Consider the following 22,967-nt stretch of genomic DNA (forward strand, 5'->3'; position numbering starts at 1 on the left):
TCCTGTACGACTAATCTTCAATCGTAACCAACAACATGTCCTGCATATGTGTCTACTAGCTAAAGCCTGGATGTGTCTTGATTTGGGTTGTTGCTTTCCTTCCCTGCTGAGACGACAGAAATCTTACAATATGACGAGTGAAGACTGTGAATGTGAACAAGGATTAGCATTGCACATGGCCTTAACTCTTCAATAGACTTATTATAAGAACCAAAGGGAACTCTATATCATACTCTGTTATAGGCAAAATGGGAGCTGTCCATCACTCCAACTTTCACAAATTGGATCATGCAGTCTTAACAGTGAATCTAAGACCGTAGTCCTTGGCTGTGCAGAAATCTAGTTGCAGGCTTGGGTTTTTTTATTAATGGAGGACTTGCTGCTCCTAGCCAGCTGGAAGCAGAGCAGTAATAAATGTGGCCCAATATATCATCTGCAGCACATTACAGGGTAGCTGGGGGTGATTATTCATGCCGGCAGGGGCATGAACAGACCGTTCAGGGGTTCATGGGCTCAAACTTTGAAAAGGGCGTCTCCCTTATCTTTCTCAACAGGGCAGGTAGATTCTCCCTCTGTCTCTGATGTCGTTAGCTCAACCTATCTGATAATGAATGTAGAGAAATCCACGAGACCAGAGTTTGATAATGGGAAATGTGCAGTTTTGTTGTGTTCTGTTTTGTTTTGTTTTTTCAGCTGATTACTTGATGAGTCTGGATTGGTTTTCGCACGTATCCATCAAGGTCTTTTGTTTGTTTTCATGCACTTCCCGTAATCATCATTGAATTCTTTAACCTTAATCATCAGTGTCAAAAACGGCAGCATGCAATTTGTAGTGTTTATGTTGTATTGTTAAATCTTTCGACTGTAATTGTACAGACTATTCTATTAAGCCTCAGTGAATCTTAAATCCTAGAATTAGATTCTCAGATGGATGCAATCAAGACTGCAATTACCGTACTTGCAGTGAATCAACTTTTTTCCCCCATCAGCCACATTCTTGGACTCAATTAAGGCAACACTTCTACAGTCATTTAGTCAGTGGCCAGGGAGATGATGGTATTGTGAGCAGCGGGACGCAGGTTGAAGGTAGATGGGGCGTTATGTTTGGAGCAGCCTGTGTTTACTGTCTGTTTGTGGCTATCAGGCCACACACAGAGACAGATGAGGCACAACAGCTGGCTCTAATGCGTGTTGGGTAAGATCAGCCCGGCCCAGTCACAGCACATCAATAGACCCATACGTTAGCTGACAGGGAGAGCCCTAAAATGTCCTCGTCTAGCAGGTGTCATGGGCCTGGCCCCAGCACAGGTGATGGGGAAAAAAAGCAATCTGTCTTTCCACTGGAGGGGTATGGTGGGGGATGTTGGGTTGCCACCGGACATCAGAACTTTGATCCTTCACAACAAAGAACAAAAGGGCTGTTTTAAACAATGACATTTTAAACATCCATAACCTCGACCAGCAGCACTTTCCCTCAAATTTCCCTCAAATGATGTTCAGCCTCTGTGTCAGGCTGGATGTGTCACTTATGATCAGTCCTCATGTATATATACAGATATATGTAAATTTGTACTGTATGTAGCAATGTAAATATTCTAACAGTTTCATTACTGAGGCTTGTCTGTCAGTGATTTCATGTCTCCATTTACGATTAAAGAAACCATTCCTCTTTACCTTGTACATACAGTGACAGGCTACAATTTGATCAAAATGGAACAAAGAGGAATTTTGTTTTGCACATAGTGGCTAACGTGTGTATTTTGAAAGATCTCTTATACTGGATATTAAATGACTTGCTGATCAAAAATAAATGAATAAATAAAACCTGTTAACTAGGAAAAAATTAATCATTACAATTTTGATATCAATAAAAGTGACTTCAAATGGATGATTGCATCCTCTAGGGTTGTTATTTTTCACTACAAAATACTAATATCTTCAGAAATACTAGTTCAGTAATAATGATGATAACAGTAGTCTCCATAATTGTTTATAATACTTGTACTATTTTACTGATGCAGCAGATGTAATACTTTTTGCCATTTGCCTGAAAACTAAATTAATGCAGCTCAGACAGGATAAAAACTACAGTACACAACATTTATTACAATTTTGGATTTAATTACAGCACTACAGCAGCAAAGTATTGATTAGATAGTACCACGGTATTTTTTTACAGCTCCTGATACTAAATCTGAAAACAGCAGATACAATAAGCTTTTATCTGCTGAAATATAGTGACAAGTGCTTTAACAATTCAGTCATGTGTCCAGAGGATCTTGGAAACAGTGACAATAACTTGACAGTGCTGTCTATGAAACATATTTCTGTCTGAAATATCTTTATTTTGCACTTTGTTGTTTCCCCACTCCTCCTCCCCTCTTCTATGCATTCAACAGCTGTGGTGGCTCGTATTTAGCCATAGAATAGTCAGATGAGTTCAGTGAAGAGCCTCTCAGAATCAAAATTATTTTATTCAGTATTCACGATAAAGGCAGGAATTTGTCATAATCACATTAGTCAGCTTCACGGGTAAAAATAATTATGGGTAAATAAGTGTGCTAGCACATTACATATCACGCCATATCTATATATACAGTATATCTGGTAGTTGGCCATGATTAGGCTCACAACATCATACCATTCTTCTTTGGGTTATCTGGCTGTACTCATTGCTGAATTTTTCAATCTACGGTGTACTGAATCTGCGTTTTTAGATAAAGGTCCGATTTATTTTTTGTTTTTTTTTCGACATGTACTAACACGAGCACTTGAATGAAGCATCAAGACAGATTTTTTTTAAGCAGTCTCTGGTGTGGGCTTCATTAACAGCACAATGAGGATGAAAATTTGACAAAAACAAATGTTCACTGTGATGGATTACTTGTCTGAAATATATTGTCAAAGTTTGAAGAGGTGATTTTTAAACCACAATAATAATACTGGCAGCTGATGGCTACCTGGATGGTGGAAAAGGGAACCCGAGACTGCACACTTTGAAGGAGGTGGAAGATAATTGGTGAGCAGCAGTCCCCACACTCAGATATCTCCTCAGTGCCAGGTGTAATAGATTCAAACATTTCTTTTTAGTGTGCACAATAAAAACCAAGTCATTTGGACTCACTGTATCTTGGCTGCAGGACTCTGGCCCTGAGGGTACAGCTTCTGCTAGCTGTCGTTTCAGTTGTTGTGTTTTTTTCTTCAGTAGCTTTTATCTAGTGCTTTTACTTGCTTATGCTTGTTTAAGCTTATTGTTACTTTTTTTGATTTGTTGCAAGTTCTTAATCTGTCCCTTGTCTGATATTTCTGTTTTTAAATGTATTTTTGTCATGTTGCAAACCAAAATCCCATATAGGACAACAAAGAATTGAACTGAAAAAGATCAATGTAATCTCTAGCTTTGTAGCTAATAAGATACATGAAAATAAGACAGTTTTGGAACTGATGGAAAGCATATTTTATTATTAGCAGAGAAAGGCTAGCAGTTCCACCTTACTTCCAGTCTTTGAGTTATGCTAAGCTAAACATACAATATCTTTTCTAACCGGATGCAGAAAGATGAAATTAACATTACATAACTCTGCATGATAGGACAAGGAACAGCAAATTTTTCAAATTCATGAAGTGAAATTGATTTAAACATTTTGTCTAGTTTGGAGACAAAAAAACAGTTTTATCCTGTTTTGTTTTTCAGATAATAGGGGGAATAAAAATGGCCTTTTGATTATTTGAGGCTCGATGACAGATGACCCTACTAGCAAAATTTTGCTTTTATTACAACATTTGCTACAGTGATACATATGAAAAAGATACTTTTTTCTGTTTTTTCTATGTCTTTCCTCTGTCTTAAACCCTGCCCTCTCTCCCATTCCTCTGAAAAGGACTGGCAGTGGTCCGCCCCCATTTTCTCTAATGTATGGGGTAGGCGGTTACTTGGAAGCCAAACTATGTCCTGCTGTATAGGAAGACGTAGCCCATCATTTAGAGAGAATCTTAAAGTGAAATAAGGCCTGTCATACTAAATGTAGTGTGACTAACATTTCCCCTTTTCTAATTCTAAATTGTCATTAAAACCAAATTCACCAGGAGGTTCCTTCATACACGTCCTGTCAGGGTCGTCACCTGCCTTGCATTTCAAAGCAGTTCCCCAAAAAAACCTTGAATACCACTCCATTATCCAAATGACATTCAAATGCTCTCAGAGTGAGCCTTTAGTTTGAGGCTCCCATTTCCCTGGTTCTTTTACAGTCAAACAAGAAAAGCCCTAATTGCTGTTAGTCACGAGGACTCCCTTTTCTGTACTCTCTACATAAAAGAACAAGTTGAGGTGCAGACTGGATTTATACTTTTTTTTTTTTTAAATTTAGCTAATTTTAATTTAGCTTTCTTGCCGTTAAAGCACTTCCCACTATTCCTCACATACGCATTGGTCGACAGCCCTGATAAGATGTGTCCATTAGACTCATAGCTTGAATTCTGTTGGTATATTTTCCTGAAGCAGAGTGCCTTTTTTCAGATATTTATTGCCAGCGACCTAATGTTTTGCTATTGTTCATGCACATTATTGGGTTGGATGTGGAAGCCATTTCTGTCTCTGTAATGTAGACCATGGCCATCAAGACTCTTTATGGATTTGGGAAAGCAGAGAGGAGGAAAAACCCAGACCAGCTATTGTTGCCAGTGTTGAGGGAACTTGGGAAGAGGGTCTGTTGTGCTCAGGATGTTCGCTATAATAACAAAGCAAACATGCTGAATTGGTCCTCATAGTGTTTTTTTAGTACTCACAAAACACAGATGACAGATTGAAAGGCAGAAGTCTCAATGGGAGGATCTCAAGGACAGCTTGAAGAATTTGTGTATTGTACATGAAGCCGTAACCTCTCCGCCGATGTGAGTGAGGGGGAAAAAAGAAGCTGAGCATTGTGTTGATATATTCAGTTTCCTCTACGTCAGTTGATCCTGCTGTAGCTTGGCCTCTGTGTTACAACTGCACTGAAGACTTTATTGTATTGACAGTGACTTGAAAACAAAACATTTACTACCGATATAAGAGTACTGAACTGCTACTCTTCCAGAAAAAGCAATGTTTATGGTGATTTTTCAGGTATATTTTAAAAACTGTTGGAGGAAGACACAACCTGTAAAGCAGATATAATTCTGGGCAGCATCATAGTCACCTGTTATACACTGGTGTATTTGTAGTTTGTCTGTTTCTAGTTAACAACATTTTGGAGATGTTATTGCATCTTTCCTTTTTTAACCTAATGAGCAACTGAGACATACTGAGCTGCATCTCTTGAGTTTCCAACAGCTAAACGATATACTATTTAGACATGCATGAACAGCCTGAACAGTATGTTTAATACACCTAACTTGCCGTGTCCACTACACATAGATCACTTTATATACATTTCAAAAGAGGATTCTTAAAATTACCAAATAAAATTAGAAAAGAGTGCAGAGTAGAAGATAAGAAGAAAGATGCAGACTAAAATTCCAAGCACTTTCTGTATAATGAGAGCAGCTCCCCTGTTATCAGACGGTGCATGTCTTCAGCCCTTATTTGCGGTGAGGTGTTATTAGCAGCGTAGCGGTGCTGTCCCACCTCATCCCATCATCTGTCAGAAGATCATCAGTTGCCGTAGCAGCACAGGAGCAAGATCCCTGTGTGCTGCTTATCTGGTCCAGACACGCACAACCTCTTATCCTTGGGAGAAGAGGAAAGTAACTAAGTACATTTACCCAAATACTAGTGTGGTTTTGATGTAGGGGTACTTTGCGAAGTATCTCTGTAGTTTGAGAATATATAGTTTTATCGTATTACCTTTCTATGAGAATTTAATTTTTTCTCTATTAAAACTGTAGTCACTAATTGCTTCACATAACATTTTACATGCAACACATATGAAAAACCCATAAAAACAGATGCTTCACAAGAGATTGAATTATCCAGCAATATATGAGGCAGTTAGTGGTAACATCATCTGCAACAGCTACCACATTAAAATGCTGCTTAAATGTTAACATGTGGAAGAATTTAGCATCATGAGAAGGTCCGTTGTTCAGAGTAACTATTGTGAATTTACTGGTGACCTTAATGTTTAATGAAGGTTTACTTTTTATGGAGACCTTTTACATTTTGACCTTGAAAAGACTACAACCAACACATCAAAGAGCTACGGTGTTACACAGGGTGACATGTTCTTTCATTGCAGTGAACATGGGCACTGTAGTTTGTTTTGAGCCAATCCCACAAGCAATGTTCTGGGGCCATATATACTCACTAGAACACCAAATGTGTATTAGTCCACAGCTGAAAATAGTCCCCAGCAATTACACAGTTTATTCCTATTTGAGCGTTGTTTCCCTGAAACTACAGTGCCCAGCTCTTATAGATAATTATTTAGCTTTTTTAGAAAACACAAGTTGGTGACCTATTTTTAAAGATTTTCATCTTCATTAGGAGCAAATGGGCTTGGAGCTGAGTGCCTCAGACTGGAGTTGGTGTCAGAAAGTAATGAGAGATGGACCAACACATTTTTGGCTTCGGGATCTCTTGACAATAACCAACTTATAAATTATCCCCTGCCTCATCCTTTAAATACTATACTTCTGCTATACTTTGAATAAATGGTATATTTGTGACTGTCTAAATATTAATTGCTCCTCCTGATAATCATAATTCCTCAGTCCTTAATTACCCTCCAGATTTTCTGCTTTAAAGCATTATAGTTCCACGGATATGCTATTCATCACTAAACACTTCATTTAATATCTCTTTAAAGGAAATTGATGAGGTGAAAGAATACATTTATTTGCTCAGGAGAAAGTGTTAATAGATGTGTCTCGCAGGTGTGGGGAATTTCACTGTGTAGGCATCAGCAGTCAGAGCCTAAAGTAGCTTAAAGCCTATAACATTACATCTGATCTGCAGGGTTAAGGCAGAACAAGCACTGTGCTCAAGTGTGGAACCATCTCATCCCTTTCCCTCTTTTATAACAGTGGCGTTAAAGCAAAAGAAATTAGACTGTCAGGGAAAAAACCAGCAGAAACATCAGCTCCATTTTAGGAGGTTATTTCATTTGGATCCCTTGGTGAGCAGCTGGTCCTCTTCTTCTCTTATTACCATTTTTTAGTCCGTATGTGCAGTTTATTTTATTTTCACCTCAGTCACACTACACACTGCCCTGCTTGATTATTGTTATTATTCACCTATCAGTGTAGAGGGTTGTATGTTCTAAGGGTACTATTTTAATTTTCATCACTCTTAATGTACAAGACTAGGTAAAGAGTCGTGTACAGATAACAGGAGTGATTACCAATGCACCGATAAAGGCCAAGTAACAATGCTCGTTCTGAAAGAGAATATTCATTAAACTGAGGAGGCTAAGCTGTTGAACCAGCTGCCATCACTGGGATTTTGACAGGACATTACCATGATCAGTGTTGTTTTTTTTTCATTAGCTGGTGTGAATTTTACACTTGGCTTCTTTCACAGACTCAGGAATTCATTTAATTCACCAAAGTTAGGGCTTCAGATGTAATTTTGCTTCATTAAATTGCCTATGAAAACTAAAATTCATTTTTTGAGGTAGATTTTTGGTAATGAAAGCAGTGCTTTTTCCAAAACCGATTTTATTGTATTCATGCATTGCTAAATCACAGACAGCAGTGTGTCTTTGCGTTTGGTTCTGATGTCAAGACGGCTAGAGGGAGCTGGGTAAAAAAATTAAATTAATATATAAATAAAAGTGGAGAGAATAAACAGAAAGCTGTTCAGGTTGAAATGAGTTTCCCCCTCTGCGCGCTGCTTCTGCCTTCGACTGATACCCTAAACACACGTAGAGTTCAGATGTGCTTTGGTTTGCTTTGGAGGCAAAGTCATATCTGATAACCAGCTCTGTCTTTCATTTCGAGACCGGTTCCCACTTATCTACATAATTCTGTTATATTTCTCTTTCAGGTATGGAGCCTCTGCATCCGAGTCTTTACCACTTGTGAACATGTGACATTCTGGTCAAAGCATTTGTCTTTTGATAATGCTGCTGTCACATGTTTGCATTTCTTACCGTTGCAACATTCATAGTTCTCGTCATATTCATGGAAGGCTGGAATTGGCATTTGATGCAAGTCCCTGGAATATATGGACGACTTTTCATATGTATCTGTGTTTTCATGGCTCATCAAGTGAGCAAAAATATTTTTTAATCATGCTAGCAGCATAGCTCTTGGAAAGGTGGTCTGTTGGTTAGACCACCACTTTGGTCCAGACTGAAACATCTCAATAACTTCTGGCCGGATTGTCATGAAATTACAGATATTCATGTTGTCCAGAGGTTGAATTCTGATAACTTTGGTGATCCCTAGACTTTAGTCAGTTCAAAATTTTTATTTTCTGCAATGCTTTGGTTTATGACCAAATATCTGCAAAACGAATCACTCTCAGCTGTACTTTGTGTGTAGTGCTATTTAGCAAATGTTAACTAAAATGGTTAATATGGTAAACTATGGACTCAAAGGCCCTGTTTACAGCTGGTATTGACATGTGATCTGTACCTGGATAAATCATGTGAATATTGACATTAAATCCATTAATAAGCATCTTAGCTATCTCAATTCTGCTTGCGTTGTGGACGGCTCTCGATATGTAAATTAAATGGGTGTAACATGTTACTAACTATGGTGTGTCTCAGCTCAGGGACAGCAGCTGGCGTCAGTCATTTTAAAACAACTTTTGCAAGGGAAGAATTGCTAGCTTCTACTAATACTTGTAGATCTGATCATAATTCAAGCCAGACAATCACACTCATTTCACAGTGCTCTCTTCCTGCATTTACACCTCGAAATTAACATGTGTTTTTCCTTACCCAGATAGGATATCTAAAAACAGCTCACATAATGCCAGTTAGGGGCACTGACATTCCATTAATTTAAAGTTTATGGCTCTAGATCATTGTGGCAGTCTGCCTCACTTTCTACAGTTTGAATTGCTCCAAAGTTGTAAAATGCAGTGTGTGAAACCTCTCATTACAGTTGTAGGCATATCCGGTAATTAAAGGATTAACTTGGTAATCTAAATTGTCTCTTGTCTTTTCCTTCCTCCTTCTTCCCATTATTTCATAACATCCATTTCAAAGATTTATGAATTCCAACTTTCCTTCTCCGTTTGCGTTTCTGTTTCTTCCCATGCCTGCACCAAGCTCTGCAATCAACTTGCTTCTGGATAACCTCGTTTCCGGCTAAGCATATGGGGACGACAAATCCATGAGCATGTTCGTGCCTTGGGTGGCAAAGACTGCAACCGCGTCTGCCCCTCCTGACAGCTCAGGATATCTTCAGTTCCTTTGAGGATTGCGTGTAGTTATTAAGTCAAAATGTTTTTGAATCTCCGTGGCTCTTTTGAAAAACATCATGCACTGAACCGCCAAATAGGTGCAGCTTTGAAGAATTTGAGGCATTTACATCCATTTTGCATTTTGAATCTTCTTCTAAAATGAGCTTAAAAGCTATCAAGTGTTTCTCACGTCTGTAAACACTTTGCAAGGCTAGTTTTTTTTTTATTTGTTTGTTTTTTTTGTTTGTTTTTTTTTGTTTGTTTTTTTTACTGTGCTATGTGAATTTCTCAAAATATTCTGTAGCCTTTTGAGTTGAATTCATTTAAGAACTTCTGCACAGGGATCTTTGTAGTTTTTGTGTGAGATTTGTGTGTGTTCAGCTGATTATTTTGCTTAGTTGAAGTGACCTTATACACTGAGGGTACCAAAAATTAAATAGCTAAACTTTGAAAGCTAAGCTTTACAAAGCAGAGATGTTATGCAAGTTTCTGAAGGATTTTTCTTCTGCATAATATGCTGTTTTGAAGGCCAGAAATATGTCTTTGACACAAACACTCAAAGAGGAGCAAATTTCTAACTATTAATGCAACTTGATCTTTGCCATCCTCTGGGTTTGAATCATGTATTTTCAGTTGAAACTAAGCTCTTCATCTCTTGAGGAAATGCTATTTATTATGATGCTATGATCAAAAGTTTTTTTTTTTTTTTTTTCACAAAGCAGCTAAACGCTCTTATACTAATCTTGTAATGCCCTACAATTTGTAATTAAAGAGGGCAGCATATATGTAATTTGAGTTAAATACCCAAGTTTATGTAGTCACTGAATTATTCAGTGCAGGATACAGAATTTATTGGAGAGTAAAAACCAGTGATTAAACCGCTGATATAGAAAAACCGATTGTTTGAGAGGCTGATTCAGTCATGAAACTGGATTGTCTGTGGAGTCATCTGGAAGTGAATGGGGACAAAGCATCAGCTGTGGCACTTGAGTGTTAAACATGGATATTTCTTTCAATCTGAAGAGTCTGTCCACACAGTCTTAATGATGCTTCTAAGATTAGGAATGCAGTTTCTGAATCACAGGACTAACCATGTAACTATTTAAATTGGAAAGATAAATTTGTCTCACATTAGCCCTCTTGCTGCTGTGTACATAAATTCAGACTGCCAGCTGTTGATCTTGTTAGACCTCACTTTCAGCCATTTATTCACACACATTTGCAAAAACATGCACATTTGCGCAGACAGATATGCTCACACACAAGCAGCATCCCTCCTTTACTCACAGCTCTCGGAATGTCAGCTCTTTTACGTTGACAGGAACTTAAAATGGTCTCATAGGTTTCAAGGCAACTGTGCCTTTCAAGACGGCGTCGCCTTGAAAGGCAAGCTGACACGAAAGTGTCGGGGAGTGTCAGTGCTGGTGGCAAAGGTAGACGGCATAAAGCTTCCCTGCTTGGACCCCCCTGCTGAGGTGTTGCTTCAAATAGATGACAGGAAAAATTAATAAATAAAAATCAAGAAACTGGAATAAGGAGATTGTAAGCTCCTGTTCAAAAGTGTAAAGCTCATTAATCGTGTTGCTGTGCACCATATTTACACAACAGCTCCAAGTTTTTTCTTCTGTTGACAAACTGTTCAACGACATAACTAAAAAAAAAAGCATTTAATCATTCAAAGTGCTGCCTGTTTAAGTAGAGATGATTTATGTCGCAAGCTTTTGATGACAATTTTCAAAGTTGACAATGTGACCCGAGCTTGAGGAGCACATCTATCGCGGAAATATTCTCGTCAGGGAACACGGTAGGCAGCGTGTTATTAGTATCCTGAAATAATATATCCAGACAGATGTACAGCCCTGCATCAATGTACATGCTTAGCAGCCAATTTTCTATTCATTTAAATAGGAGAAGATTGTAATAGCGTCACATGTGGCATGTGAATAATTTACATATTCAACCCTGTCCTCCCAGTCCCCTCCTCTCCTTCTGTCCTTCATTCCCTAATTTTTTTTAAAGCCTCTTTTTATCCTTCCACTACCGATGGAAACGTGATATGATAAAGTTTGGGTTGCTATGCGTGCCATGTCCCCTATATGCTTATTTAATACCTCAGAGCTTTTCTTATACATACAAGTGCATTTTCAGTGCCAGTGATTGCTTTCCAAAATGATCCTAGTGATCAGGGATATTGAATGGGATCTGAATTTTTTGGTGTTTGAACATATCTGTGTTAATGTGCGTTTTTGTTTGCATGTACAATTTTACAAGTCTCATTGATTGAGAGAAAGCTTTTTTTGCATGCTTACAGTCTGTATATGTGTGCGTGTTTTCTTATTTCATTTTTTGTTAGTGTGTGTGTGTGTGTGTGTGTGTGTGTGTGTGTGTGTGTGTGTGTTTGTTTTACTATATTAGGGGGTCCGAAAGCCGGGGGCCAGCTCTGCTTGTGGGGACCAAAATGCTGTACCAGACAACTTTAAAATGCTGTTTAAGGGTTAAGAATTAGTTTCAGGGTTCAGGTCAGAATCAGGTTTAGGTCAGGTTTAGGGTAAGGATTTGGGTTAGGCATTCAGTAGTGATGGTTAATGTTAGGGTAAGGGGCCAGGGAATGCATTATGTCAATGATGGGTCCCAATGAATATATTAAAACAAGGATGCGTGTGTGTGTTTGACAGCTGTGTATGTGGTTGAAGGAGTGCTTGTTGAAGCATTGTTGTCTCATTGAAAAATATATTCCGAATCCCAGACATGTAAATACAGTATTTTTTATCTGGGGACAAACATACATCAGTCAGCCATGCTCCAGATTATATATGATTGTGGATGGAGCTTTTTTAGCTTTTTCTGACACACTCCGTTTTCTGCCTCTTTCCCTGTGTTTAATCGCTCCTAATGTTAATGTTGTCAAAGGCTTAAGACATTCCTAACTTTTCATGAACAATGCCCCTGTTCCTAGAACATTAAGGTACATAAATTATATTTAGAGTGATTACTGAGTAAGGACAGTACGTGGTTTAAAAGCATCCAGAAAAACCACTTGAGCAAACCCGAGCACTCTGAAGGAAAACATCAATCGACAAAGTGGTTCTGACAAATTTGATCTTGGCTTTGTTGTTAATGGCAGCTAAACATGAAATTGTTTAATATTCTAGATAGCAATTTTAATTGAATTAATTTCAGAGGACATTGTAAGGCACTGATGGTGTCATAAAACACTTGTTATAGCTGCTGTTCATCACTGTGATGTAAATTATGCCCAGTGATTGCTCAATGATGCTTTCCTTGGGGGACGTGACATTGTTTAAAAGAAAAAAAAAATGTAATTGGCTCCAAAGGGCACATGACGTGTTAGTGCCATGAGGGAGAAACACAAAAGAGGGTTATTTTCTCTCGAGCTATGGTTCTTCTCCCTGCTGACACCCTCGTACTCTGATGCATTCAGCAATTCCCTTCTCCAAGTAGATAATAAGGGGTGAAATTAAAAAATAAATGCTTATTTTACAAATGGTGATAACGAAAGTTGACAGTATGTGGCACACTGACACAAGCAGAGGGGAAGTGAGCGATCATTTGAGGAATTCCATTTCAAACGGAGACCTGAGATATGTGTGTATACAAAAAAAAAATACCACCTCCTGGAAAGTGGCACAGTAAGCGACATTAAAGTAAAAATCTTTGTGGAATATTGAACATAGATGGTAAGAAAAGACATTAACAAAGCTGCAACACTTGTTAAAATCCAATCCTGCATGCTTTTCAAAATGCAGTGGTGAGGATATATAGTATATAGCTACAGTGGTTACAGGTAAATAACCTTTTCCAACTTTTAAATATATTTTCAAGTGTGTTTGACTGCATCATAACCACTTCATCATCTCCTTTTGTGGATGTTCTTGGTCCCTGACTTGGGAGTTGACGTGGTCCGCTGGACAGATGAGACATGGGGGGGGGGGGTCTGTGTGCAGCAGGAATTATGCCCTGGACATCATGGCTCAACACACTGACAGCTGGTGCACCCTTGTTCTTTGTGTGTGTGTGTGTGTGTGTGTGTGTGTGTGTGTGTGTGTGTGTGATTTGTGCATGCTTGTTTGTGCGTGCATACGTTTTAGGTCAGTTGAATTACCTCTCAAGAGAATAGCAGCTGCAGACAAATGTCAGGTCGCAACCTGATATGTTTCTTTTGAAAAGTACAAGAATCAAAATTTTCCACCTTGATTCTTTTTATGGAAATGCTGAAAGCCACACAGTTATCTAATGGTTGTTAGGCCCTAGAAACACACCCAGCATGCTGTATCAATTAAATCATCTTCATTGGCCGAATGATCAACAAGGGAGCCATTTAGCATCCAGTGTTTGTTGTTTGTGTGTGAACAAAATGATCTGGCAGTGGGCTCAGATGCATTTAACAATTAATGGCAACTGTAGCCAATCACATTCAGTGGAATCTAATGCAGTGCCCATAGTGCTGCTGTATGTCTATTTGATTTGTGCATTGACCCGCAAGAAGTCTGTTAAGTGGTTGATACTCCCTGTGTGCTTCCGTGTGTGTGCGTGTGCGTGTGTGTGTTTGCGTGCGCACATTGACTTTGAAGTACATTGTGTCATCACAATAATCTGAGCCAATTTACTATGCATTAGTCCTCCATTATGGTTTTGATATAAAGCAGTGCGTGACTAGAATGCCTTTACATAAAATGACAATTTATTTCTCTAAAGAAATTACGTGCTTAACCTCATTAACCTAAAGTGCATGTACTAAAATAGAAGACTAGCCCCCACCCCTTTTGACACACACAAGTACACACACACAAAACACAAACTGGCAACATCATCAAAAGTTGGGAGATCACATTGAATCTGACCCCTGCAAATGAGGAGCCAGCGGTGAGTTAACAACATCAGGAGTTCATCAAGCCGTTCTCACAACAGGTGTCTCTAGTGGCTTTGGTTTCGCTCTCTGTTTCAACATCATCTGTCCTCTATGAGATGATTAACCGGGCAGGTGTGAGGTGAGTCTCACCCACTGTTTTAGTGAGCTTCGTCTTCAGTCTACGGGGAGGACAGAGGGTCAGCCCAGCTGGCTAATAGCCGTGGTCACAAAGCTGGGAGCCGGCCAGTTAGAGGAAGCCGTCGTCATTAGGACAAACACTCTTTCAAAGCACCTGACCTACTGGTCCCACGCTGTTTATTAGCAAAGTTTTGGCTCTCCGTTAGAGCAATTATACTCACTATTCATGATGAACTCTGGCCTTTTCTTCGACAACACGAGACGAGAAACACACATTCACATACATAGTGCATAATGTCAGGCAGTTGTGTTGCCCTGAATAGAGAGCTGCCATATTAATGACATTTTCTCCTCAGCAAATGTGTTGAAATAACAAAGTGTGCTTGGAAAATGGGGAAAAAGGCAAAGTGTCAGCAAATGATGTATGTTGTTCATTGGACACAGAACATTTAGTTTTCATTAAGAGTTAAACATGTACACAAAACATTAATGGGGTTCAGCGGCAGCAGCAGTGGCGTGCTTCACTGTGTCTCATCCTGATAAATTAGCAACTCAGCACACAGGGGAAAAAAAGGAGAAGAAAGAGAGACATTAATATAATGTGTAGTGGGGGAGATACTGACAGATAATGTCTTTATCCAAACACTGGTGTTTATGACGCAATGTAATATTATCCCTGACCCGGGCATCAGCAAGCTGCAAGGATGAACAAAGGCTGGGTTAGGGAGGAGAGAAAGCAAGGAGAGAAAGGTCAGCATGATTGTTGCCGTTTCATTATGAGGGATGTGGACTGCCGTCCTCTCCTGCTGCACAGGGAGTGATTGAAAAGGTTGTTAATGCCTGGTCTGTCAGCCATATTGGATTGAGGGCAGTAAATTAATATTACACTCCTTTTTAAAGGGGTTTTATTTTGGGATTTACTGGTCTCCCCTGAGTGCTGGTGGTGAAAAGAGGTTATTTCCCTGTTTCTACTCTGTTCTCTGTCCTCTTGCTATCTCTCGCACAGGGCTAATATTTTTAGAGAGAGATAATCTGTGTTCAGAGGAAGGATGTGTGTGCTGTAGGCTCCATTGTGTCATTCAGCATTTGTGTTGAACATTTTTCAGCGAGCGTAAAAGTTTTCCGTAAATCAGAGAATTGTCCCCCTGAAGGACAGATCCTGTATCCCTGCACGTTGGATATGTGTCTTCCCTCTTCTTTCCTCACAACTCCAGTGTGTCATATTAGATTCTCCAGGAATGAACCTGCATCTACTGTATATAAGATTTGATTTTAAGTTAAATGGCTGTCTAACTGTCAGTCATCTCTAACCTCCCTGCCTCTCCCCCTTTATGCTTAATGTGGGTAGATTTAGAGTCCTGGTTTAAGAGCCATATAACAGTGTGGAGTGGTCTGGTCGCCTAGACAGGATTTATGGCTGCCCGTCCATCAGCGGTGATGTTAAAGGGCCGTGAATTAAGAGCTGGAGGAAAGACATGGACTCCACTACTCGTCCGACCCAGCCAAGAGCACACAGGGATGAGCTCTGTCACTGCCAACTCTCCTCCATACAGTTCTGTCTCTCTTTTTTACTCTACCTGTTTCTGTCATCTTTGGCCTCTTTTGTATGCATAAGTCTGACATGCAATTCACCAAGGACACTGAATCTCTGCATTAGGAGTTTGGTGTCTGCAGAATTTACACTTGCTTGTCAAGCAGTCACAACAGTGAAGCAGGAAAATGTTCAGCTCCTGCATTATGTCAACTTGAGAACTTTAAAGCTTTTTCATTTATATATTTTGGTGTCCCTCTAAAATCTCTGCTTCCTTTATTTTCTGAAGGTTCGGAGCACACCGCCACAGCAACGCTTCCTGCCGCCTTCTCAGATCTGTTACCTCACTTCCTGGTGGAGCCAGAGGACGAGTACATTGTGAAGAACAAGCCGGTAACACTGACTTGCCGCTCCACCCCGGCCACACAGATCTACTTCAAGTGCAACGGCGAGTGGGTTCACCAGGACGACCACTTGATTGAGCGGACAGTTGACCCAGCCACAGGTACACAAAACCAACTCTCTGTTTCCTGTCTAAATTAATTTCCATTTTCTATTGGCACGGATTTTTAGCTCATTCTGGGCATTTTTCTAGCTGAGATGAGCCATGTTTTCACCTGTTTTTGGATGTTTGCTGCAGATGTGCAACGCGTGCGGCTCCATGGATACATTATGTAAAGTGTTTACGGGCTGAAACTAAGGTTCGAAATTTGCCAGTGATTACTGTGCTCCATCATGCTCTTGGCTCATCCTCCAGCCTATTTAGCCTGCCAGTCTCATAATAAGCACATTGGTTTCAGTCTCAGAAATCTTCTCAATCACCTTGGAGACCTGTTTGTTTTTCTCTCTGTTGTGCTGCTATCCCCCGCCTCCACCATCAGTGTCATAAACATGTATGACATTGATGTGGTGTGATTCAGCAGCGATCTGCATATTCAAACCATCCATTCACTGCCTGACAACTGATTAGGAACGAGAAATGTGGGAATGACAGGTTTTTCTGGGGGAGTGGGAACGCACACACACACACACACGCAAATGCTCACTCAGATTTGTAGCTATACATAACAAACGTGTACAAAAAAAGATACTGGACACATCAACTGAGCACAACACAATAATACCAAAACACCCATCAGCTCCTGCACACATACACACAAAAACACAAAAATGGAAGGTATACAAAGGAGGACAGTCTGAAGGCTAATTTAAGCAGGAATGTATCAATTCATATGCAAACTTTGCCTCTTTGTTTTCAGATAAAGAGCTCACAGTGCTAATATTTCATCCATCCCGTCTACAGGGTTTGGCATTAACATGCAGCAGCACAGCAAATGTAGGCAAAAATTGTCTAAAAAATGTCATGGGGGTAACTAAGTGTTGATTCCACCTGACACATTTGTAGGTGAGGGTCTCTGATCTAGTTTACAAATTAACACAAATATTCTCCCATACTGAGGCTTTGAATGGTGTGCGTGCTGACCTCTCCCTCAACTTTTCTTTTTTCTTCTGACGAAACAAAAAACAGGATTTTTAAAATTCTCTGCTGCCTGAATGACTTTAAGGCATGGTGAGTGATTTAAGCTTCCGTTCTCTGTGGTACAGGAGCTGCTTCCTTGTACTGCAGAAGTTTGAAGAGACTAAAATGCGGCTTTATTTCCAGAGTAGAGTTTGTGTCACAATTCTTTGAGCATATTGAGCACAAGAAGAAGAAGAACTGGAATCACCTTGTATCTCTATCTAGAGCTCGTAATGTGCCACAACCTTGCTGTCACTCACACACTGTCTTGAGTTGTTGTCAGTTGTTTGTTTTACCTTGTGTATTAGGCACATATTTGGATGATAGAGTCATTTTGGAGTCAGATTATTCTGAGTAACGGCAATAAAAGATTATGAAAAATGAATTGTAGTTCCTGTTTGGAGAACAGAAAGTGAACATTCAAGGGAGTGATCGTGGGTTTGTATCATCAAGAAGAAATTGTCAGTGAGTCACCACTGATAAAATTTGATCAATTCCCAACACCATCTCCTTCTTCTGTTGTTTCATTAACAGTTCTACTCTCACAGTTTTTCTCACATTTGTTGAGGGGAAGGATGCAAATTAAATGTGTTGCCATTATCAACAATCCTTTGAGGGATGAAAGGGTTTTTGACTAGTGAAATTTTTAAAGAACTGATCAAAATCTCTTAGCCACAAATAAATGTAAAGCCTTGGTGAGCCATGACATACGGTAAAAGTAGTGCAGTGTAGTAGTGCAGTGATGGTATGATGTGTTATTTTCAGCTCTGAATTACATGCAGCTAACAAACTGGTGACACTGTGGAGTCTACTGCTTAACTTTGCTACGATGAAGAGGAATGGCGTATTGTCATTAGCAAGTTTTGTCAAGAACATGATGTTCCCATAAACTGCAGAGTTTATGGGAACATCCCATTACCAATGCAGCGTTGCTCTGCCAACGTTTAATGATGATTGACCCTTTTCCATGTGGTCATGAGCTGTTATAGTCAGCATTTATTTGTTTATGGAACAAATCTGTCGTGCTGGGTGCCATGAAGCCCTGCAGTAGCGAGGGACTCTGTCTTTACAAACCCTGTGAAGTTCCAAGGCCTTCTCGCAGCTCTCCACATCACTCAGTGGTCCCGCTGCCTTTGATGATGTATGTGTCATACAGTATGCGGGGCTGTGCAGATATTAGGGACACGTGCTTGTCCAGAGGTATGGCTGCTCCAAGGTACCTACATCGATCTCTCAAACACTTGCTGTTTAATGTCAGCACTGCCCTGAGGAGTTCACCGATGGCTCCCTCTAATCCCCCTTCCTGGAAAAAATGCGAGGCGCACACATCCAGCTGCGGTGAAGCTGTGTGTATGTGTGTGTGTGTGTGCACGCAGTGCAGGCTTGTCAGGCTGTCCTCTCACCCTTGTCGTCACAGTCACACTGGACTCTGAACTTGTACCTGTTGCCAAGCAACCGGAGCCTCTGTCACACCAGAAGGTACCTGATATCTACACAATACCTTAAAGATGGAGGAATGAGGAGTTTGGAGACATGCCCAAGTTGACAAAAATTGATTGACAATTTGTACCCAGTGTAACAGTGAAAAATCACCTTCTCAGAATAGCCCATTTTTCTAAGAGAAACTTTGAAAGATTTTCTAACTGACTGAGCAGTTGTCTCTGCCCATGCTTTGCACTGTGCAGAATCCATGCTTGTTTTCTCCATTAACAAAGACGGAGATGTACTGTAAGTACTACGAACCCATGGGACCAGGCAACAAAAGTAATTTCATTGGCTTGAGTATTCAAACTGATTGGGATTCTCATCAAGGATCCTTGTTCCTTTGTTATGTAAATGAAGAGTCAAGCTTTGGATTGCATTAATGCTCTTAATTCCAATAGTAAAATAATGGAAGTGGAACGTAGACACGTCAGAGTAAAGAGTCACTGCTGGAGATAATGCACACATTTGCTCTAGTGTCCTTTGTTCAACGTGATAATCCTTCTTTCAGTCTTTGATGGATTAATGGTCCATCAACAGTAGAGCACACATACAGTTTCATTAAAACACAAAAACAGTGTTGCTGTAAGCTCCACAATCATTTCTGAGTTTGTCTAATTGCTTCTGAAAAGGTGTCACAAACCCAGGAGTGACATGTGCATAACATGATGTTCTCAACCCTTAAAGTCACATGTTGACCAGAAGTTAAAACATGCCAAAGTAAAACGGGTTAAGATTGATTTACTTTTAGTTAGCCTTTATTAAACCAGGAAAGCCTCATTAGGATTAAAAATGTCTTTTTTGGTTGTTTCCTGGCCAAGATAGGCAGAGGTAATAATGATTTACAGACAAACAATGTATGACAGATATCACAGATTCAGTTATAAAATAACATAATAAAATAACATTTGTAATACAGTTATGGGAAAGATTTTATGCTAAAAACAATCTAAAAGGCACCTTAAACCAATTCAAGAGCTGTCTAAAACCATAAGATTAACTGACCAACCCAAATAATAACTTACTGAGACTAACACATTAAGATTGTAAAATACCCCAAAACATCAGCAGACAGAAAAGAGTGTCCAGTTTCTGCACAACTGCCCTCATTTGAATTCATAAAGAGAAACCAAATTTTGCAGTTTTAGATATAACTGCAGAAGTTTGCAGGCAGACTGAGCAGTATACATAAAAGCTCTTCTACCCACCTAAAGATGCTTACAGTATAAAAGATAAGCTTGAATCACAGCCCTAAAATGGAGCAGAGTAAGGTTAAATTTGCCCAAGGTGAAAGAAAAAAAAAACAATTAGTGTTATAGGTATAAATCTATCTAGCAGAATAGCAGTTCTCATTTCTTCAAATAGAGCTGAACTGATGACAAAATACTGAATATTCAGATGGATAATATTCAGAATAGTCAGATAATTTCTTAACCATACTGTTAAAGGCAGATCCCCCTTTAACATCTCTGGGTGTATTAGACGTGTGTGGGTAGTGTTGCAAATCACAAAGTAGTAGGGACGAGCATTGATAAGATTTTATTGATACCGACGCCATTATTGAATCTGCTTATCGGTCTTATTCTCTATCAATTCCCTTAACAATTCCTGATCACTTTTCCGTGTGGAAATAAAGTAGGCCTAGGTTTTCGGCATCAACTCAACTGTTTTATCATCTCTAAATCTGAACACATTGTAGAAACAGGTTAGGAAATAGGCATGCGACACAGGTGTGCAAGGGCTTCACTGTTTAACTACTATTTTCATTGAGGTTATCTAAGTCAAAGAAAAAAATCTGTCCTGATGTTGCTATAACATAGGATATTTAACCTCCGTACCAGATGTGCTGCTCAGTTGGGTAGCAGTGGCACTAATGCAAAGATTGTCAAATGCTCGGCCTTCCTGGAATTTAAGCCTATGTTGCATCGACAGATGTTTCAGCATATTGCTGGTGTTTCGACCCTTAGTTGAAATTACCATTTTACAGACATTACAACCAGCACTCCCGTCATCTTTCTTTTTGAAATGAAGCCACGCTCTGGATGTTTCTTCCTCTTGATTCCTTTTTGCTGCAGGTTTCCAGAAGTGTAGACGCATGAGTTTGACATCATTGATTTGCAAAGTGCAACTGTCAGAAAAACATGCCAGCATCCATAAGAGGAATTGTTAAGCTCGGAGGCAATTTGGAACCACTTCCCTGCTTTATAACAACATCAGACTTTTATATGAATTTTGCATCAATGTGAAGAAGTCCCATAATTTGTCACGTACTCAGTTCACGGGATTAACTAAAAACAGTTACAATACTTTTGTTTTCTAGAAAATATTAATGTATCACAACATACCGATACCACAATGTTGAACGTTGAGGGATTCCCACTGTTGCAATGACTTCTGTGCATGTTTTCATTATTAAAGAATATCAAATGGCGAAACAAACTGATCAAAGAGAGCAGAAGCTGTAATCGATAAACCCTTTACTTTCGTGCGAAAGAACCGAGTCGAAGTAATGTCAGAAACGTGGCTGTTTCAGAGATAAATTGGTCTGGCCCTGCACAGCAGAGGCAATATTCAGCAAACTCCATCCATGTTCACTCCCAGCAGACTCAGGCAAACGTCAAAGTAACTTGAAGGCTTTAAATTAATAAATGACCCAGTACTAAAGTGCAGACATGCTTCAGTCAGACTGCTCATTATTCAAAGCTCAAGCAGTAGAAAACATGACATGTGGATAACCATCTACAGCAGATGTGACCCTTGCCCTCATCAGACAGGTCTGATTATAGAAAACAAAAGAGCTGCTTCAGCTGATTGTGTTTACTGCGCAGTTACGTGTAGACTTACTGACACCCCTTTGTGTTGTGTGAACACTTGGGACCCCCTCCTAAATACACTCATGCAGACAGGGTCACTTGTCTCAGAAAGCTCCTATGAACATGGAAAAGGAAATAGATGTCACAATTTGTCCTTCCTCTCCCTGTATCAATGTCCGATATCGACCCATCCTCGAGTCTATAGGTTCTCATTACCTGTCCTCAGTAACTTATCTCAGTTGTTATGGCTGTGACTGCTTCCAAAGCCCCAGCTGGCTCTGTGTCTTTCCCAGGTCATCCTTTATAGAACAGGAGAAACGGAGACGTCTGGCAAGTCCTAATAAAGACATATCCTCTCTGAAGAAATCAATGCTGACAGTGTGTTTGCATAGATTAGGAGATTCTCGCACACTATGATTTCTCATCAGACACATGATGAGGAGAAGGGAGATTGGCATTTGAGCAGAGGACTGTTGTATGGGCCGGACTGATTTGATTTTGTTTGCATTTCATCTGCCAGCATTGATGGAAACGATTTTGATCCACGCATTGCATTGTCACCACTGCAGCAAACCCTCTCAGGTGGAAAATACATGCATTTCTCATTCCTATTTCAATAAACCCTGGCAACTGCCTTATAAAGATGAGGGGAGATTATATTTTTTTGTTGATTGGACTGAATGTTGACATGGCTTCTACAATGAAAACAGAATTTGATGGAGAAAATACGCTACTCGTGTGCCTTGTCCTTAATGACAGTACATTTTCAGGGTTTACAGTGGAATCATATACACAGTATTAATAAACTCTTTAATATTCATTTTTTAGAACCCCAGATATAATTTTAAACAACTAAATAATATTAAAGTATTTAGTATGTTAAAACTAAACATGATATTGCTAAATAATAATAATAAAGGAATGCAACCTCTTGCTTTTACCCCAATGTTTATCAGCACCAGCTCCTGTCGTCTGTCAATCCTTTGAAGTCTAAATGACACATGGGAGGTAGTCTGTAAATCTTTCGAAACCATCTATCACATTCTCAATAGAACTAATGATGTGTCATGGAACTACGATGCTAACCCCTTCATCTGCAAACCAGTGAGGATTCATTTGTATAAAATATGTTTTTTCTGATTGACTAGATCCTGGATTGTAACGTGATGACCTATTTAATTTCTGATCTGACGGGGAGTTAAGCTAGGCTTAGCTGAAGTGATCTATAACCTTTATTTTAATACCTCAATACTTATCCATGGTATTATAGCAGGCAATCA

At 39.5% G+C, this 22,967-nt stretch overlaps 1 protein-coding gene across 5 annotated transcripts in view; it reads left to right on the plus strand.

Annotated features, from left to right (window-relative positions):
- The window catches only part of unc5a (unc-5 netrin receptor A), a 132,137-nt gene that overhangs the window by 52,160 nt on the left and 57,010 nt on the right, over positions 1-22,967 (plus strand). For 3 of the 5 annotated variants that reach the window (XM_040119726.1, XM_040119721.1, XM_040119723.1), the window contains exon 2: positions 16,163-16,378. The exons of 1 other annotated variant lie outside the window; for it this stretch is intronic. In XM_040119726.1, coding sequence (XP_039975660.1) covers positions 16,163-16,378 — 216 coding nt within the window. Of the gene's footprint in view, positions 1-15,832; positions 15,895-16,162; positions 16,379-22,967 lie in introns of those variants that run through there. One more of the 5 variants, XM_040119724.1, reaches the window with a different exon arrangement.

Source organism: Xiphias gladius, chromosome 23 (assembly GCF_016859285.1).
Source record: "Xiphias gladius isolate SHS-SW01 ecotype Sanya breed wild chromosome 23, ASM1685928v1, whole genome shotgun sequence".
NCBI lineage: Eukaryota > Metazoa > Chordata > Actinopteri > Istiophoriformes > Xiphiidae > Xiphias > Xiphias gladius.